We start from the raw sequence: 20,034 nt of genomic DNA on the forward strand, positions 1-20,034 counted from the left end.
TTGCTGTTCTCCTGCGATTCGCTTGTTCACACAGTTAACTTTTTTATCCTATCATAACTGTATTGTCTCCTTGGTAAGCTTCAGGTTATTTGTGTGTGGCAGTAATTTCTTAACCTCCAGTAGTTGTTGCTCTGCATTGGATGAGTCCCTACAGTTCTAGCAAACCTTCCATTAGCTCTGGGTTCAAATTGTGTGCAAAGAGTGGCATTGTGGCCTTTGATATACGTTATAACAAGCTGTGCAATGGGCTTTCAAAGCAAGTGTCATACTGGAAAGTGATTTATTGTGTGTGTCATACACATTGATGTAGGATAAGTCCTTTTTAGAGCTAAAAAAGATATTTGTGCTGTCAGTTAACTTCCCAGACACAGCAATGAACTTTTTGAGCTAGCATTCAGTCTTCAGATATTCTTCATCATCAGTAGATCATGCTCCTGCCATTTTGCAGAATCTAGCTTCTTCAAACTCAGCCTGCAGTAAAATAATAAGGAAAATTGCTGTTCACTGTAAACATGGCAGTGACACTTCTGTTTGTAGAAAGCATATTGAGGAATTGAGAACTCTGTAGTTGTCTGCTCATATCTTCAACTGTGTAGTATTTCTGGCTAGATATGTGTTCTGACCAGTGGTGATGCAGTAATAAATCCAGAGGAGACATAGGTCTGTCTCTAAGTTTGCTGTTGGTAATCGCTCTTATATGGGAGTTTATTTTTAGAATCAGTGTGAAGTATCAGGTCACAGGTGAGTGATATATGTGGGAGAAAGAAGACAGGACTTACAGTAGGCAGCTGAAAATCATCTGTAGTTCTGCTTCTCTGTGTGATTTTTTTTTTTTCCTCAGCAATGGTTAATTCTGTTTCCATTCAACATAGTGTTTGATGCAAGTATCAAAATGTTAGCTGTTTAATCCATTCAGAAATAGTAACAAATGGGAAAGGTTTTAAAAACAAACAAGCACATTCAATACTAAATCCCATAGTTTGGTTGTTAATCTTAATGTTTTTTATTTAAATTTTCTCTTAGGGGAAATGGTGGCACTAAAGAAAGTACGTCTAGATAATGAAAAGGAAGGGTTTCCAATTACAGCTATTCGGGAGATTAAGATTCTTCGACAGCTTAATCACCAAAGCATTATCAACATGAAGGAAATAGTGACAGATAAGGAAGATGCTTTGGACTTCAAGAAGGACAAAGGTGTGTACACAACCACAGCAATAACTCTTTCTGATCTTGTTCTTAATACGGTGGTCTGCTACACTGGACTTAAAGTTAAGCTTCATTTAAAAATGTTTGCAAATCCTGATGCTTGATGAAGGGCTTAATTTTTTATTTAACTACTAATAGAATTCCTTCATTTAACTCAGCTATGCCTTTTGCTCTTAGAAACATGTTTGCAAATACTTTGTCGGATAAAAAAAATTACTTTATTTCCATATTGCTGGAGAGGAACAGAAATTTGACTCTGACTTGACAGTCATAGATTAGGGAGGCCAGCAACATTAGGAAGTTCTTGTGATCTTGTTTAGCCTTTTATTTTCCTTGTGGTATTTCATCATATTATTTGGAGTACTGTAGGTTCAGTGCTGAAGACATGCTTTTCATTGTAGGCTTTGGTTTTATTTGAGTTGTGCTTCAGTTATTTATTTTTTTTCATAATTGAGCATGTGTATCTTGAAGGCTAGAAGAAATATAAATTGAAAAATGAAAAGCAAGATTTGGGTGGTGGTGGTGTTTTTCCCAATGGCTTGAGTTACTGCAACCTCCTTAGCCTTGAGGCTCAGAGTGGAAATCATGCTGTGCAATTGCGTAGTACATTTTAGACTAGTCATTTTGTCTTTGGAGGCCATTTCCTTCTGGCTTCAAGTCTTACAAACCTATCATTTTGAGGTATTTTAGTATCCTGTGGGAAATTTTGATGCGTGGTTTGTCTGAGGATGGTGTTTGGAGTGTGTTACGTTTGCTGCTTCCCTGCTCTCCCTCCCTGAGTTTGTATACAGCATACCCAGCACCAGCATGTACTGCATAGCCAGCAGAAACACCAGGTGATGTTGTGATGAGTCAGAAGATGGCTGTCAAAACTAAGCAGGAATTTGTTGGTTTTTTTCCTAGCATCTTTAGAAAGCATAATACTTCGAAGGGCATACAGCATGGACAGGCTTTTTTATTGTGTTTAAAAGTAGAAAGCATCTAGCAAGAGAGCTTCTCTAGATCTGTGCAGGTTCAGTGGTCAGCACCCACTCTGAACCCTAACAGTCTGCAACAGCCAGTTTAGGCTTTTCATGTGAATCTTGTACTGAGTTTTAATTAGGTCTAACCCACTTGGCTAATGAGACCACACCGAGTCTTGACTTAAAACTTAATGACTCATTAATTAATTTTCTCCCTTTCTGCTTGGTGCTATGTCCAGGATTGAATTGTAAATTTTTTGGCGTACTTCAAACTGTGTGTCTCATTAATTTCATGTTGTTTTTTTTTTTTTTGTCCAAGTCTATATTTGTGCTTTTGATCTTGCTTTCAATTTAATTTCTTATTCTTATTTAACAGCTTATTAAAACACATTTTTAGAAAATTTGCAAGGGAAGGGGCTTCTCTGGAGATGCTAGAGTAAAATTAGTTTCTGATAGTCGCTTGAGAGCATTAGCATGATAATGAGACACTGCTATTATGATTTGTCTGTAAAAAGATGGAAGTGGGGTTTTTTTGTGTGTTGTTTTTTTTTTTATTCAGGCACTGCATTTCTCTAATGAGTAGTTCATTATGAAATGGGGATTTATAGGTGAGACATTGTGGCCAAATTGTACTCTGTGCAGTTAATGAATGCAAGCAAGAGGAAGTTCGGTCATTTTCACAGGAAACCATGGCAAATAAAAAAATAGGCTGCTTAGCTTGAGAAGGAACCATTATAAAAGTGTTAGTAATGTCTTAGAGCTTACAGTAGACGTGCAAAGTGTTTTGCCCTGTGTTGAACATGTTTATGCTTAACATGTTATATGCATGTCTTAGCTTTGAAATACAGCTCTTTCAAAACCCCACTGACATCCCATTTGTAAAAGGAGGGAACAAGAACATTTCTGCCAACACATGTTCCTCTAGTTAATATCAGTAAAGTTAATTTTGTGTCTAAGGACACCTGTCATGTCCTAACCTATTACTTGTCTACTTACTCAAGTTTTTTGTTTTGCTTTTTGTTGGATCTCAGTGTTTAAAATGCAGTAAATTTAGTTTTCTGACACTTGTGTAAATATTGGGCACGCTTGGTGCTTGTTTGAAGGATGCTTTTTAAGATAGTGACATCGGCCAGCAAACCAGCAATGGTGTGGCTTGTATGACTTTGTCCTTGATACTTTGAGCTTGTGTTACATGTTTTTAGGTGACATACGTAATCATATGTCTTCCAAACTTCTGAGTATTTGGCTTGTCTCAGTATTTTCAATTGCACTTGACTTCTAAGTAAAGTGGAAGTACATCTGTGGTTTATTCTGGTCAACTTAGGGTGTAAGTTTAACAGTAAGAACAGCTTTAATAGATAGGATTTGCTTTATTTTTTTCTAGACCAACCATTAAAAAAGGAAGCCTAACACATCGGAGCAGTGTTGTACATATGTTATATGGGTATTTCCATCAGTGGATATGCAGCACATCAGTCACCACGATTGCTTGTGTAGGTTGGGCACATACATCTGAGTGGGTCTGTTCTACTAAAGATCTGAAGTTTTTACTTTTGCAGTCTTTGTTATGTATGAGATATGCTTGATGATGAAATTGGAGAACGGTATTACTGATTACTGGTTGGTAGTGTAACATCTTGTTTCTGAGGCACGATCCTGCCAGATAAAACTTACATATTAGGTGTATCCATTTTGTGTGTTTGTCATGTAGGATTTTCTTCCCTACCTATAATTCAGAGGGAGACAGGTGACACACACCGTCTTGTGGATGGGAGTACATGACTCATAGTTTGTGTTCTGTCTGGGGTGTGTATCTGCATAATAGCTGACTTAAAAGTTTGTTGAACATATTGTTGAATTCTCCTCTGCCTATCTCAGGTCATAAAGCCGTATTTGACTTGATAGCACTGATGAGCTACAGATTCCATTCAGTTTTTTTCCTTAAGTCTCAGAAGTCTGGTTATTTTTGTTGAAAAAGTTTTCTTCTAGTGAGCTAATGCAGGAGCAGTTGTGGGTATCAGTCTTCAACAGTAGTAGAAGCAGCCTGACCTCATTGGTGCTTGCAATCAAATCTGCTTGCAACTGGACTTTGCTTTTCCTTTGTGTTTGCTTGATGGTAGTTCAAATTAATTGAAGTTCATGTTCATGAACTTCAGTTCATATCCTTTTGGAACAGAGTTTGGAGCAGGAGGGGATTGTACTTCACAGAAGCTCTTAGTCTTCTCTTAGTGTTGTGTTTTTGTGTGAGAAAGTGTGTGTGACATTTCCTGTGCAACAGTAATTGAAGAAAACAAGATTTAAAACAGAAGCAGAAAACAGCTATTTCCTAGGTATATTCAAATCTATACACCTCATAAACTAGGTTAATTGAGCCACTCCATTAGTTATAAAGTGAATAATTGGGGAAAAAGAGGCCCTTCTTACTTTAGGCTTTTGTCAGTTTGTTTGTTTTCTCAGTGAGTCTTGTTTATATGACCTAGATGTCTCGCTTTAGGCACCTGAGATGGTCCTTCATTTCTCAGTTGCCTCTTTATCAGCTAGAAGCTGTTTGCAGGTGCTCAACAGTCTACCTATGATCTCTTTTTACTAAACACATGAGAATACGTGACTTTTGTTGCTGTGAATGTAAAATGAGTAGGTGTACTGAATGACAGCTCTTGCTCTTCCTCCTTTTGACTGACAGGGGCATTTTTAATTGCTAACCTGAGGGAGGAGATAAAACTTTGAATGGGAGACTAATAAAAAAGATCTGGTTAACATCACAGCTTGGGTTTTGGTTGTTTTTTTTGTTTATTTGTTTGGGTTTGTTTGCTTTTTTCCAGGTGTGGATTGCCTGTTCGGATTGTGTGTGTGTCATTTTCGAAGTTTACTTTAGATATATTAAATTTTGAATTTATTTGCAATACAAATTAACAAATCTTTTTATGGAAGTAAGTCAGTATTTACCTCCAGAGTACTGAGAACATTGACTCTGTGGTATGTTGTTGTATGATTAGCAGGTTACTTTCTCACAGCTGTCAAGGAACCACTTTGAAAGCTTGTGGTTTAGAAGGAGTCTGTGACAGCAATCATGAAGTCATCAGAGAGTACTTCACTGCAGGGTTCCTTTTCTACTTACATCATAGCTAACTTTATCCCGGTTTCCTGGGAAGTTGAGTAAAACCAAAGTGATCTGAATTTCAGAAGCCTCTAAAGATCTGCAGCTTGCCTTGCTGCTCCTGAAATAGCCGATAGAAACTTCTTACCCAAATAGTTTTCATGCTACAGCAAAGTTACCAGGAATGGTGTGACTGCTTGAGTGGTGCTTCCTGTTTGTGTGACCTGTGCTGAACTCTGGTCTGGGATGAGTGCACACCTAATTGTGTGGCTCTTCAACTTGATTCATGTTATGCTAAAATGAGAAAAATCCTTGATGATTAATCAAATATTTCTGATACATTTGGTTTACTTTTCCTCCGCTTTAAGTTTATTGTTTGGTTTCTTATTTCCCTGTAGTATCTGATGAAACAAAGACAGTATTTATTCCCAGGGCTTGGGTATGCCTGTTTCAGAACATGTTTCCATGTATGTGGCATTTGGGTTAGACTTGTTTCAAGAGGGGAATGCAGTTGAACTTAGGATGGGGAGAAAGCAATACTGTCATAAAACAAAAACATAATGCTGGGTGAAAATGTAAAAAAAAAAAAAAAAGTAAAAGTAATGGGTTTATTATGCTACATTTGTCTTAAACTGTAAATGTTATGATATATAAAAGGAAAAGTGAGTGTAGCAGCAATGCTTTCTTCAGTCTTAAGGGATTAATGTAGTGGCTATACCCTTTATTTGGTGTTTTGCAAATTAGAAAATAGGTTTGTAAAGAAGATTAATAGCTCTTTAAGGGACTTTAAGGAGTTTTAATGCAAGGAACTTCAAGGTATTACCGGACAATTTATTGTTCAAACCGATAAAATTCTGGTTGAAACTGTCTTGGAATTTAGTGTATCATGAGTACTAGAAAACAAATGTTAAGGAAATGGAAGAGCAAATATAATCTAATTAACTTAAATCAAGGGGGAAAAAAATGTATATATTTCATAGAAGAAGCTGAGGAGGCTTATTAGCAAAATGAAACTCTGATGGAGTCTCATTCTGAAAAGTGAGTACAGAACAAAATGTTGAAAACCTGTTCAACAACTCAGCATTTTGTATATCATGCCGTGAATGAGGCAGGGATCCTTTTTTTAAACAAGAAAGCACATTTTTAGATTTTGAGTTATTGTCATAATGTGTATATGGAAGGATTGGATTAAAATTTGCACATAATAAAGCATTTCTGCTCACCTAGTTCCTCTGATCTATATCTAATCAGCTATCTGGAGAAAACCCGAACACCTTTCCTATGAAATTACGTTTGGAAAATATTTGCTTAAAAGCTGTCATCTGTGTATACTTTTGGATCATTCTCCCCTGCTGGTTCCTCCTCCTCTGCCCTGCCCAGCCAAAAGCACCTGTATTTTACCTTGGGAACAGATGTTTAACTTGATGTCCTACTTTGTTGTATCTGTGTGATTTGATGACAGTCATAAAAATCCAGAGCCTGCCTGTGTGGCAGATATGCAAAGTATGTTTTGTTAGGTTTTTCGACTCCACAGAAAATCCTTTGTTTACTACAGATCATCAGTGCCATGTTTTGATGGGTTACCCATTTTGTATGGATAGCTGTACAGCATGACACCCCAGCTCATTTTGGGCTTGGAGGAGATGTGTTAATCTTTAATTATTCTAAACTGGTATCTCACTTTCTGACCCTTACCAATCTTAACTGACAAAATGGTCAAAAGACGAATTTTACTAAGTGCAAACAAAAGCAGTAAGGCAAAGATTGTTTCTGTCCCTGTGAGTCTCCTTTATTTATTGTGTACTTCCCTAATGGAGTCTTATCCCATATTCAGAAGTAGGCAATACTACTGCTGTTCAGATACTCCAGCTGCTGCTTTGTCAACATGCAATGACATTAAGATTTCTTATTATCTTAGTAGATGAAAAACTGGAGATGAGCTGTGTAGTATTAGTAAAGGAAATGGGGCACCTGAGATAGAAACCCCTTGTTAGTGCTTTGTTGCAGTGCTTGGAAATGGACTGTAGGCTGCCTCCCACCCCACAGGTTTTTACATATTAGAATGTGCAGGTCTTTAACATAACAGCAGTAAGATGAGTAATGCTGAAGTCAAATAAGTAATTCTGGGTTTATTTCATTTGCATGCGCTTCACTGTAACAGAGCTTTAGGACTTCTTAGGACACTGCTTCCATAAATGTGGGTATTGGGCAAAGCTAGAATGAAACAAGGGGTCATTTTAAAATGTAATCTCCCAAGTTAACGAACATTAAAGAAAAGAGAATCCTCAGTAAGGAAAAGAGAATCCTCATCAAGGAAAGGAGATTTTTTTTTAAATGTTTTTCTTTTTGAGAAATGATATTTTTGTGGCATTTGTTTTAATTGAACTAAAGGATGCTGCAAACTCAGACTATGCTGGAGTAAGCAGACTTCTGTCTGTGCATAGTTCACTTGTGAGACTTTTTTCTTCTTCCTGAATATCTGTACTTTCTTTCCCTCTCTGAAGGATCAGATCTATCAATCTGATGTAAAGCAATGGAGATTTGAAATTAAGTGGAATAACATAACTCTTTTGTTGATTGAAACTGTAGATCTTTATCAGAAAAGGGCACCCTGTTTGTCTAGAAAAAAACAAGTTTCATTTCAGTTGGCTTGATGCATTTTTTTCAGCTACAGTCACTTCCAAGTATAGTCTAGTAATACTGAGGATCAGGTTTTAATGGTTAGACTGCCAAAGCTAGTAGACTCATTTTAATAGTTTCTCATAACAAATGAAGAAGATTCAGTTTTGACAGTTTTTCTTTTTGAAACAAATTGTGTATTATGTAGCTATTGCATAGGCAGTAATGCACAAGTGTAACAGTTCTGTCTATTTTCGCTTGCTCTGATAGGGAAGGCCATTTAGTGTTTACACTGTTCTAGTGTATGTTTCTTAATGAGAGTTGAAAAGAATATAAATACTCAGATGCCATTTCCCAGGTGCTGCTCTATTTCTGGATTGTCTCCCTTGTTGTCAGCTTTCCTTCTGGCATGATGGTACCGATTGTGATTGCAAGTTATAAATAGTGGTAAAAAATCCCAGGAGCTAGTGGCAGAGCAGAAAATTTCTCAAGGCATGGAGCCTACTTTGCATATAAACAGGAAGGCTGTGTTCAGCTGTTCTCACTTAACAGGTCTGCAATCCCACTGACCCTTCCCAGTCTTTCTGCTTGTCATGTACACACAGTGTAGCCTGCTGCCATGACAGATTTAACTTCCCTTTGTATTCCAGAGCAAGAAGATACCAAGATGACTGGTATTCAGTTTTGTTGACCTGACATCCACTGAAGGGCATAACTAGATTATTCTGGCACTGCAGCATCAATGTCAGGTGTTTTGTCGCAAGGCATTTAAAAGTATGTCTTGGTTCGTAGTTCAGCAGCTGTCAGTGCTTCACACCAGACCTAACACCAGGCTGCCAGCCATCTCGTTTTGAAAGACAAAGATTAGGAGCCCCTGTGCTTTTACCATGCTGAACTGGTGAACTGCATTGGTGAACTCAGTTATGCAAATAGTAACTTAACAGCAAACTCTTGGTTCTTTATGGCTCATACTACTTCCTTCTTTCCTTTTGAAGTGGTGGGATCAGGTTGTATCTGCTTGATTTACCTCCTGCTGCATCTTCTCTGTACACAGCAACAGGGATATTTTATGATCTGTATTTGGTTTTTTTTGTATAACATACAGCAGAACAAAAAGACCTAAATTAAAAACAGTGAACTCTGATTGTCTTACTGCAGTGGCCTGTGGTTTAGTTGCTCTACACTGATCTTTGTTACAAGTATAATACTTACTGTCTGAGTAATCTTTTTTCTATTTGTTTAATTTAGCACTCTTCCCTTTTCAGCTATGACACAAGACAGCAAGTCAGTTCATTAAAATTTGACTGCGTGTGTATGTTCTGGCAAGCTGACTTCTCATTATTGCTCCAAAACTTTCAGTAGCTTCTGAATTGAAACTCTTTAGGAACTAGAACCTGTAATGAGTTCTTGTTGGGCAGAAACTATTTCTACTTTTAGAGTGATGGCTTTTGAAATCTCTTTGCGCGGGGAGGAAACTAGAAAACGGGAGGTGGACAGACCTACTTGTATGTGGTTTCTGCATAGCCATGCTCTACCTTACTTAAGAAGAAAGGCAAGAATACTAAAAGGTAGATCATACTGGGAGTGGTTATGCTGCAGATTGGTTATTGTTGCTTCTGAAGCACTCAGCACTTTAAGAATGCTTGTATATATATGTATATATATCAAAGAGCCTTGGCTTTAATAGCTTTATATGTGGAATTACAAAGGCTAATGTGAGATAAGACCAGATTCTATCATGCTTAAATGTATGTATGTGGCAACTTGGAATATGAACTCTGACTTGGCAGAGCTGCTGTTGCTAGTAGAGTAGTTCTGCTTTCTCGTTTTGTCTTGTCTTACACATATGTTTAGTCTGAGAAGGGCAGGGTTATTTCTGACCCAATTCCATGCTGAAAGCTTCTAGATTTCTCACAGAACTTGACACAGTGAATATAAACCCAGTTAATTTTTCCTTTAAAAAAATGGGTGGAGATTTAGAGCCATAGGAGGAGTACACGTCCATCTAGATTAAAGCACCACGTGTTAGCCTTATTTTTGTTTTCACAAACATTTGACTAGTATAATTGTTTACTTGGAAAAAGCAATTTTATGAAAACATTTTACTGCACTATATTTTATTGTTACTGGACATGAGTTACAGCTGTAAGCATTGCAGAAAATGTAAACAGTTGTGGGAAAAATACTTTCAACTTTCAAAAGTGTAGGGAGCAGCAATGCTTTGAACTGCTGTTAATTTTTCTGTCTGTTTCTCCCACCCTTTCTGTTTCTAGGTGCATTTTACCTGGTATTTGAATATATGGACCATGACTTGATGGGACTGCTGGAATCTGGTTTGGTTCATTTTAATGAAAATCATATTAAATCTTTTATGAGACAGCTGATGGAGGGGTTGGCCTATTGCCATAAGAAGAACTTTTTGCACAGAGATATCAAATGTTCAAATATTCTACTAAATAATAGGTATGGCTATTACATAAAATGTTTCAAATTGTATGTTAACAACATCTTTAAATATTTTAATCTTCACAGTTTACTTGCTTTAAGTCATTAGTGAGACTTTTTATCTTGCCTAGTTTCTTTAAAATCAGTTGTAAAATAGTGATGTGGTAATGCTGCTGTGTAACACTGGATCCTGCAATTGTTGGAAAAAAATATTTGTGTTAAAACAGCAGGATTAAAACTTCAATCTTTTAGGTCAGAGTATGGGGGGAAATTATCTGAGTTAAAATATATTAAAACATAACTTTAGGACATAAGTGATGTGTATTCTTTTTGCCATCTTATTTCAAGATGAAGTGTAGCTGGGCTGGTTCTCTGTGACAATTCTGAGGTCCTTATCTTCATCAGTCAGCATAATGCTTGAAAAGACTATTTGATAAGGCATGCTTTGGCTTACAGTTGTAGCCATAATCAAACTGGGAGAAGGATTTGTTCCTTACTTCAACCACTTGTAATTACAAGTTGTGTTAGTAAACATGCTTTTGCTCAGCTCACATTAGCAGTAAATAAAAAGCCTGTGAAGACAGCAAATGACTTCAGTATGGAACTGTTCATTGAATCTAGAAGTGCTAAAACCAGGGAGCAAGCTGTCAGAGTGAGGTTTATAATACAAAGAAAAAAAAAGTATCTTTACAGAGCAGGTAGTCAAGGTTATGTGATTTGTTGTCACAAGGGGTTTTCTGTTTAGTTTCTGGAGATTCAAAAGGACAAGACCCATTCTTTCATGGACAGGATCATTAACACCTGCTAAAGGGAAAAGACAGGAATAACTGTTTTAGCACCCTTAATGATTATGATCGGTGTTTAAATAAAAGGAGGATGACCCCCAAAGTGAGCAGGATCACATGTCCTCTCTAAAAATCTACTGCAGCTGTGGAGAGACGAAATAGTGGGCAAAATGAAGCAGGAGTCTCTTCCGGTAGGGACCTAGTTTTGACCCAGTGATCTCCAATTTAAATTTTCCTCTTTTTACCTTCTTATTTTTCTTATAGTGAACTAATATTAGACTATTTTCAGCTCTGGATCCCACCACAATTTTGCTGGTTTAGGATACCGACTCTTAAAAAGGTGTACACATGCATCACTCACTATGCCCGCACACCTAGTCTTGCTTGTCTGCCCATCTCCAGTGGTGGTGCTGACTCTGTGCAGCTTCAGGCACTCTGAGGTGTAACTTTACAGTGGAGAAGGGTGGATTATGGTAGAGGTGGAGCTTTCTCCAACGCAGGGTGCAGTTTTCTCCCTTAGGATATTTTTTGAGCGTCCTTAGACAACTCCACTGGTAAAAGTTGGTAGTTGACCTGAATAATTTTTAGCTGATATCTCTAAAATTCCATTACCATTTACAGCTTGAAGCCAAACACATGAATTATATATCTTTTAGATATACAGCTTAAATGCCTTTGCTAAAAAATTAATTGATCTTCCACAAATGCTGTCTCTGAGGAATAAGCATGTAAATTTGAGGGGAACATTGACTGTTAATGGGAGTTCTCCAAGTGTTACAGCAATTCCAAGCACACATCTGAAGGGAAAAATTAAATTGAAACTGTAACCTGTATATTTTATTATCATAAAATGGTCATTCTTACACACGTCAGCAAGTATTGCTCTTGTTTGATGAAACAAAATTTGAAAGTGACATTTGTATGTGGCAGGATTTTTAAAAGCTGGTAAGTACAGAAAGACAAAAACCTTGTGTAACATTCCAACATTCATTTCATGTGCTAGAGAAGCTTCCAGACAGCTTTCTATTTTAAATCATCCAGACTTTAGAGATGGTGGGGGCTTCTGGTTGTTGAGCAGTGCCTTTTAGCTGTGGAAACTGCCAGGCAGGTGCTCTGTATCCTCTATTTTTCCCTCATATATGGGAAAACTTGAAGAAAGGGTTAGGGATTGTGTCAGTCAGCAAGCTGGCTGCTGGCAAAAATAGAAGCCCTTATCTGGTCAGTCACCCTGATTTAAAGGCTGTATTTAAACTTCACAAGAGCAGAACAGGACTTTGACAGCTTCCTAAGAGGAAGTATGACTGCTGGTGGGTGGTTGTTGTACAAATACTTATGCTAGCAGTAAGGCATGAGAAAGTAGCAGTTTCCTCCCTCAGTCTTTTCCTGCAAAGTTACTAATTTGAATACTTCACAGAATATACCTAAATTTTTACTGACATCCTGTCATGTAAATGCCATTTGATGAGCACACCTGATTTTGCTTGTCTTTACTATTCAGTAAGTTAAGAGTATTTGTTTACTGAAGAGAAGCACAGATTGTAAGGCTTTGCCTCTTCATTATTGTAGTTCAGTGAAGATCATTTGCAGCTGTCTCAAAATCTCAAAAACTTCACCTGATTTTTGGGGAGGAAATCTTAACAGGTTTAACCAGTAAATAATTATTTGCTTTTTCCACCAGAGGGCAGATAAAGCTTGCAGATTTTGGGCTTGCTCGGCTGTACAACTCTGAAGAAAGGTAAGATATAATTATACTCTAGAAAAGCATTCAGAAGTTTAATCTTTTTGCATAAGTCTGAAGTATTATGAGGGCCAGAAGACTGTTTTGTTTAACAGAGATGTTACTGTAATATAAGTAATTGCTTAGGAAATGGAAAGAAGTGCATGTTGTCTTACACTGCATAAAACCATAAAACTCTGTGAAAGTTTATTGCTTTTCCATGTGTTGCGGATAAATAACTCTAGAGGGCAGCCATAGATTGACTGGAAGTGAAGAACTGCAGATCTGAAGTAGATTGCATCAATATTAGGTTTTTACTATTAGTTTCTGGTCTGGTAAACCTAAAGTATATTATTTCTGTTGGTATACCTAGGGAAAGTTTATTTAGGGAAATAGTTTCTTTTCAAAAAGCATTGCTCGTGTAAGATTTAAACTTATATTTGAAGAGGTTCATTGTATTCCTTAGGCAGTCAGTGCTGTTGAATCTACTGGAAACAGAGATAAAAGTTTAAATAAAAGTAATTCTGAAACTTCTTGCGAGTTGTGCTTCTGTTGTTCTTGGCTTCATTATGCTTATACTCCAGAAAACAGGTGCACAGTTTTTATGATTAAGAACTTGAATGTTTATATTGTAATGTCATGCATTTGTCATGTGGGACTGGATTTTCAAAATTCAGGCTGAATTTTCATTACAGTAGTATGTACATCGGGTGGTTGGATACAGACAATGTTAGCTACCTGAGCTTACTTTGGTTTCTTCCTGCCTAATCTGGGAAATAATATCCATAATGTTAGCTTTTTGAGTTTGTTTTCTCACAGAGCTCTGAGCTGCTTGTTGAACTTGATGACATTAGTTTCACTGTGTTTTGAGCTGTTAGTTCAGCAATGTATGCTTATGTACTGTTATGAAAGCTGTTGAGTATAATAACAGGGTAAGATAATCTTAAACAGCTGCAGAATAATTCATTTGTGGCTTGGATGTACCTATAATAAAAGGGATTTATGCCACCCTACCTTCTTATTTTCATGTCTACCAAGCTGACCTAATTTTTTTTTCTCTCTGCTTTATCATGGATATTTTTCAAAATCTGTGTTTAAATGAATTTAAATTTTGATTGTAAAACTAACTGTTCATTAAGAATTGACCCAGTGAAAGTTCAGTGTCTTCATAGTGCAAATAACAGATTTTACCATACATCAAACATCAACATTATTGTGCCATTACACATAAATGAAACCAAGATTAAAATGTAATTACACGAGCTAATAGAATTGCCAGTGGAACTTAAGAGGATAATTAGAATCTCCTTAGTAGATTTTTGACAATACTTTTGTCATTCATTTTCCTTTTGAGTAGCTTCTGACCTGCAGTAGCAGATATAATTAATGTATACCAACCAGTGTATAGCAGCTGCTGCTTTAAGTTAATGTATTTTGTGTTTATTTTACTGTTGTTTGGATTTATATATAAAAGGGTACAGAACTTAGTAGGAGCACAATGGGGAGGAAATAAAAAAATAATTTAAATTCTCATCAGTTGTTGTAGTTGTGTGCCTTTAAATGTTATCTGTTGGATTTAATATGTTTGGAGCAGGAGATGTGACAGATTGTGTAAGAAAACATCTGTTCAAATAAAAAGCACCATATACTAGTATATATGAGTGGTGTATCTGTAAAGGAAGTCTATACCATGTAAACATTTTATAGAGTAATGCTTGCTTCAGAGGTAAATATGATAAATGATGGGATTGTTTCAAAAAACGATTTTAAAACTACAGTTAAATAACATTTTAAAAATTAATTGAGGCTTGGGTGATTTGCAAAAGTGATACCTGCATCACTGAATATGTACAAGAGCTTGTTAGACTTCAAGCTACAGTTGTTCAAACTCCACACTTAATGTTACTCTGCTTTCTATTTAGAGTTCTCTGTTGTTGGTAAGAGGGAATCATTAAAACTGAAAGAATTTTGGGATCACTTTTAAGATACCCTGGTTGAAACAAATCCAAAGCCTAGCATCTGTTTTCTGCCTTTCATTCTGAACTTTTGATGCTGTATCTCAGCCTGTCCACAAAAAAACAAGTGTTCAGGACAGTGGAAAGCCTTGCCCTAGTGTGAGGGTGGAAAGGATTATTTCCAGTGACCAAAACTTCTAATTAGTGCTGCTTCTAATTAGTAGAGAAATAAAGGTGTTGTGAAACACAGGAAGATACTGGAAGCATTACAGGTTTGGAATCAAAATAGGAGAAGGGTGTGGTTCAAGAAAAAGGCTTTGTCTCTTTTGCTTCTGCTTGCAGAGTGGGAAGTGGCTTTTTTTTTCTGCTTTTCAAAATGCTTCTAGAAGTCCTATATTCTGTCTTTTAACAATCAATAGCTGCCCAGAAATTACTGGTTTTATCCAAGCGGGTCCTTGTCCTGAAATTACTAGCAATGTAATAAATATACAGTATTGCTATCTGAGTAATGATTGAGATACAGGATTCACATAGCATTGGGATGGCTATGTGATTATTATGTTTATCTTAAATCTGTCTTTTGATAGCCTTGGTCGAATGGTTGCATTTGCTTTTATGCAGTTGTGTCTTTGCAGGACTAAAATTAGGAAAGGGAACGGAAGATCGTGCTCTTCTTTAACAGCACCACAGAAATGATGTCCTCAAAGTATCACTTTTTCAGAAATGAGATCGTAGTAAAATGATAGTCCTCTCTTTTTCCTCCTCCCAACAGCCGACCATATACCAACAAAGTTATTACCTTATGGTATCGGCCTCCTGAACTTCTGCTTGGAGAAGAAAGATACACACCTGCTATCGATGTCTGGAGCTGTGGGTAAGAGTTTGGTACTGAAGTGTAGCAAGCATAAAGACAGGTCAAAAATAAATCTTAAATGTTTCTATCAATCTATTTTGAAAGCCATAATGATGGAATTGTGCAAAAACTGTTTTACAGCTGCATCCTGGGTGAACTTTTTACAAAAAAGCCAATATTTCAAGCAAATCAAGAACTTGCTCAACTGGAACTTATAAGGTAACTTGCAAGCACTACTTGTGCTTGTATAAGCACAGGTGCTTTATAAACTGTCAAGTTTCTTTTGTTAGTGTTAAAATCAGAGATAATATACTGCAAACATTTACAAGTGCTCAGCTATCACCTTGAGTGAGAAGTGGGTATGTAAAGCAAGTGACTTTTGCTCAGACATGGAAAGGGGTATTTTGTGAGTATTCTGTGGTCCTAGTAATGTGCAGTTGAATAGTAAGAGTTTTTTGTAGAGCAGCTGGGATTGCCTATTACTGAAGCTCTAAAGGGAGAGTAGTCAAAATGCCTGTTATTTTTTAAGATCATCTTACAACTTCCTTGCAGCAAATCCAATGAAAACACAGACAATAAGGACGAGTTGGTTTTAGGAGTAGGTACTTGGCACGCTACTGGCCTTGAGTTCTTGTTTCAAGCCTTCCACGTGCACACCTGGGCTTTATTATTTTTGTGGGAATATTTCTGTTCCTTTTAAAACTGCCAGATGCTTTATGGAGGTAAAAATTCAGTTTCTTTCTTTATCTCAGGAAATCAAAGAATGATAGGTATAACTCAGTGGAATTAGCACATCATCTTTTTTTTTTTTTTTTCTCTTTTTTCAGCAAGCAAAAATTTCTCTGGATTCTGATATCGTAATTGACCTCATAAGTGAGGAGAGGTCCTCTTCCTAGAAAGTAGGGGAAGAGAGAATGAGTTCTATAGATAGAACCTGAGCAGTAAATGGCCAACTTTCTTTTAAAAATGAAATTAATAAAAAAGATTGCAAAGTTACATATTGGGATGGTTTTCAAAAGTTATTAAACAGTAGCATATTTCTGTCTGATGTGTTATTAGCTGATGTGGAAAAACGAAGTTTTTAGGAGGTGTGAAGCTTATCAGTGATCATTCTGAGTGCAAGAACTAAACTTGTGACTTGCACAATTTTTGCTTTTGAGCACTAGGTGGCATTGAAGCATGTCACGGTGCAGTCCTGAAGTTTTTTATCTTTGTGTTACACCTCTGGTACAGCATTAAAATATTGCCGTTTCCTTCTGGAAGCTCCTGTTCGTAGTTCATTTTTCCTCCTCACTGTTGCTGTGCATTGTTGGCTGTTTAAATGTATTATATTGATTTTTATCAACAACTCTCCCACCATCATGTTACAGTCAACAATTTTACATTTATCCTTTCTAACTTTAATATTCAAAGGTAGAGCTAAAGTAAATTCTGATAAGAAAAGATAGATTTATTGTATTTTCCCTCCTGAAAGTTACGCACCACCAACCAGAATGAAGTTAGATTTATTTGCATAGCATTTGGGACATAGCTAATAGGTCATTAGGTCTCTTCCATTAACCATTACAATCTAATAAATGGGAGGGGTGAACTAGGGAAATATATTTGCAGAATGTCCTTTTATGACTGCATGCATTGGAGTTTGAAACCTTGCATGTACAGTAAAATGCCATTTTAGTAGTTCTCACCTCAGAATTGAGGTGTTGGTCAACCTGTGCTTGGCCATTCTTGGCTGGACAAATGGGTTGGGATGGAGAGGGAGGAATAAGACTTATGGGCAACTTCATTTGTAGAGGTAGATGAGGCTTGAGACATAAAATTCAAAACTGAAGTAAACAAATATGCAGGTTTTCTAGTGGTTGGATCTTGCTTCTGTCTTTTGGCCTTACTGAGATTTTTTTTTTTTTCCCCATTTTGTCTTCCGTGTCAACTAAATTCTCAGTGAAAAGTGCTTTTTCAGCCATTTGCTATATCTTTCTCAACTGGCATTAGAAGCTAAGGACATGAAAGTTAATTAGCACTCTGAATCCAGGCTCTTAAGTTCTCCAAGTCAACACCTGAAGTACTGTTCTGACATAGTTGCTGAAGTTTTTCAAAACATTTGAGTGGAGGATTCCTGGGGTGGGGTGAGGCAAAATCAGTGGTCTTATTCAAGTAATTTTAGTCTCTGCAGGATGATTACCTTTCATAGACATTTCATAATTTAATGGTGCTGGGAATTGGACAGTAGAGAAATTTTAGCTAAAAGAACCTAAGCATTAAAAAAAATTATTTTTGCATGTACTGTACGTACAAAAAATAAAATGGCTGCTTTGCTCACTTGTGGTTTTGGATCTCATGCCCTTTTTTTTTCTTCTTTTTGGTACAGCCGAATTTGTGGGAGTCCTTGTCCAGCAGTGTGGCCTGATGTTATAAAATTAGCTTATTTCAACACAATGAAACCAAAGAAGCAGTATCGTCGAAAACTGAGAGAAGAGTTTGCTTTGTAAGGATGAAGAATTAGTTTAGTCAATAGCATTATGTTTTCTTGGAGACTTTATGAACTTCACTGTATTTTGGAGAATTAACATAGATGAAGCATTAAGAAAAAATGACTTTAGGTTCTTACCCTTCCCACGATACCCACAGAGTTTGTATTGACCCATATTTAGTAGAATTTTCAAGAGGAGGGAAGGTGGCCCTAGAATTTCAGCCACCTGTCAACTTTCACCTAAGGAAACACTTGTTTTCCATGATTGGTACACTTGCTTGTTGTCCCTGTCCAAAACCAGCTGAGAATACTTAATTGTTTGTAATAAGGACAAGTGGCTACAGCTAAATACATACTCTGGTTAACATTACAGTCTTTTGGGTCATACATTCATTCAACACAGGAGTTACCTGAGCCATGTATTCTAAAGTACCACCATTGGACTACTTTTGTGCAAATACAATGTGAAAGCTATGAAGAACAGCTGCAAGCTTATTTTAAAGGGTTTGTTTCTCTCCTTCAGTTACTGTGGGTTTAATGAGAAAGGTATCATCCCCTTCATACTAATAAGACTTATATCTTTAAAGCCATAGAATTATTGCTTGTGGACCAATCAAAACTGTAACTCCCCAGGCACTAAGTTCCAAAGTTTAAAGGAATAATATAGTCTTAGCTTAAAAGGAGGGTGGGGAGGAAGGGTTTGGTAAGATCAGTCTTTCAAGCAATTAAACCACTCAAAGCAAAGAAAGCTTGGGTTATATGCTTGCACAGGTAATAAAAGGTGAAGTTTATTTCTGTCTTTTTACTACTGAGCTCAACGTGTGAGTGGCTTTTCTTAGGATGTAAGTTATTTGAGGACTTCATAGTCCGTTATTTTGGAAGGGATGTGTGTATTAGAATTTTGCACAGAAGTGATTCAAAATAAAAATATGATGCTTTTCTCCATTTTGCTCTTGTAGCATCCCACCAGCTGCATTAGATTTATTTGATTACATGCTTGCTCTGGATCCCAGCAAGCGCTGCACAGCTGAGCAAGCTCTTCAGTGCGAGTTCCTGCGAGATGTGGAACCATCTAAAATGCCTCCTCCTGAGTAAGTAATTGCCTTTGGTAATGGTCCTTACTTAACCTCTACCAAATGTGAACACACATGGGTTTCATTAAGCTTGTTGTCTTTCGGTTGAAGTAGATGGTGGCAGAACAAAAATGTTGATATATGCAGTGAATGAATGGTGATTCTTCCCAAAAATGGTCCTGCAGCTGCGTGACTCATACACCATGATTGTAGCAGTTGTGAGGATCTGAGAACTGTTTCATTTGTTATTCCTAGAACTAATTACAGAATTAGTACCTTTAAAAAAATACTCCAATATGAATTTTTCTAATGTTGAAAATCCATCATTTTTGTTTTATCTCTGTTTATCAGTGTCTACTTTTTCCAAGGGTTTTGAGGTCCTCCGTGAATCTGAATTGCCTTCTTTGATGGTAGAATGGCACTGGGTATAGAATTCTGCAAAGGTACCCGAGAGTTGAAGTGAAATACTCTTAAATTGTTTTCAGTGCTAGTACTGGTAGGAGAAGTGAAACACTTTGTGCAGGGTTTTTCCTGTCAGTTTTGCTGAGAGGAAATGTATTTCCATGTGCAGTAACTTAATTGTCATTTTAATCAGTATAAATAATATTGGAACAGGCCCTGATTAGAAAAATGAAAAGGCATTAGAGAATCTGCAGGTTCCATTCTTCCTTAAAGACAGCTGTCAGAACACAGAACATTTAATATTGATTAAATTGTACCTTCAAGGCAGCCTGTACTAACTTTTAATTAATTAGCAACTGGAAACAATGTTTTACTTTTATCTGAGAATTTTATTTAAAAAAAAAGACTTACCTGTTACACACAGTTGTTACTAATGCTTCTGCTTACGTG

The 20,034-nt window shown here is 36.8% G+C and overlaps 1 protein-coding gene across 4 annotated transcripts in view; it reads left to right on the forward strand.

Moving 5' to 3' along the window:
• CDK13 (cyclin dependent kinase 13) overlaps positions 1 to 20,034 on the forward strand; it is a 48,875-nt gene that overhangs the window by 17,607 nt on the left and 11,234 nt on the right. For all 4 annotated transcript variants that reach the window (XM_051610110.1, XM_051610112.1, XM_051610111.1 and 1 more), the window contains exons 5-11: positions 1,024 to 1,194; positions 10,158 to 10,347; positions 12,793 to 12,849; positions 15,559 to 15,660; positions 15,781 to 15,858; positions 18,008 to 18,124; positions 19,069 to 19,200. In XM_051610110.1, the coding sequence (XP_051466070.1) occupies positions 1,024 to 1,194; positions 10,158 to 10,347; positions 12,793 to 12,849; positions 15,559 to 15,660; positions 15,781 to 15,858; positions 18,008 to 18,124; positions 19,069 to 19,200 (847 nt within the window). The remainder of the gene's footprint in view (positions 1 to 1,023; positions 1,195 to 10,157; positions 10,348 to 12,792; positions 12,850 to 15,558; positions 15,661 to 15,780; positions 15,859 to 18,007; positions 18,125 to 19,068; positions 19,201 to 20,034) is intronic.

The sequence above is a fragment of the Apus apus genome, chromosome 2 (assembly GCF_020740795.1).
Source record: "Apus apus isolate bApuApu2 chromosome 2, bApuApu2.pri.cur, whole genome shotgun sequence".
Lineage (NCBI taxonomy): Eukaryota > Metazoa > Chordata > Aves > Apodiformes > Apodidae > Apus > Apus apus.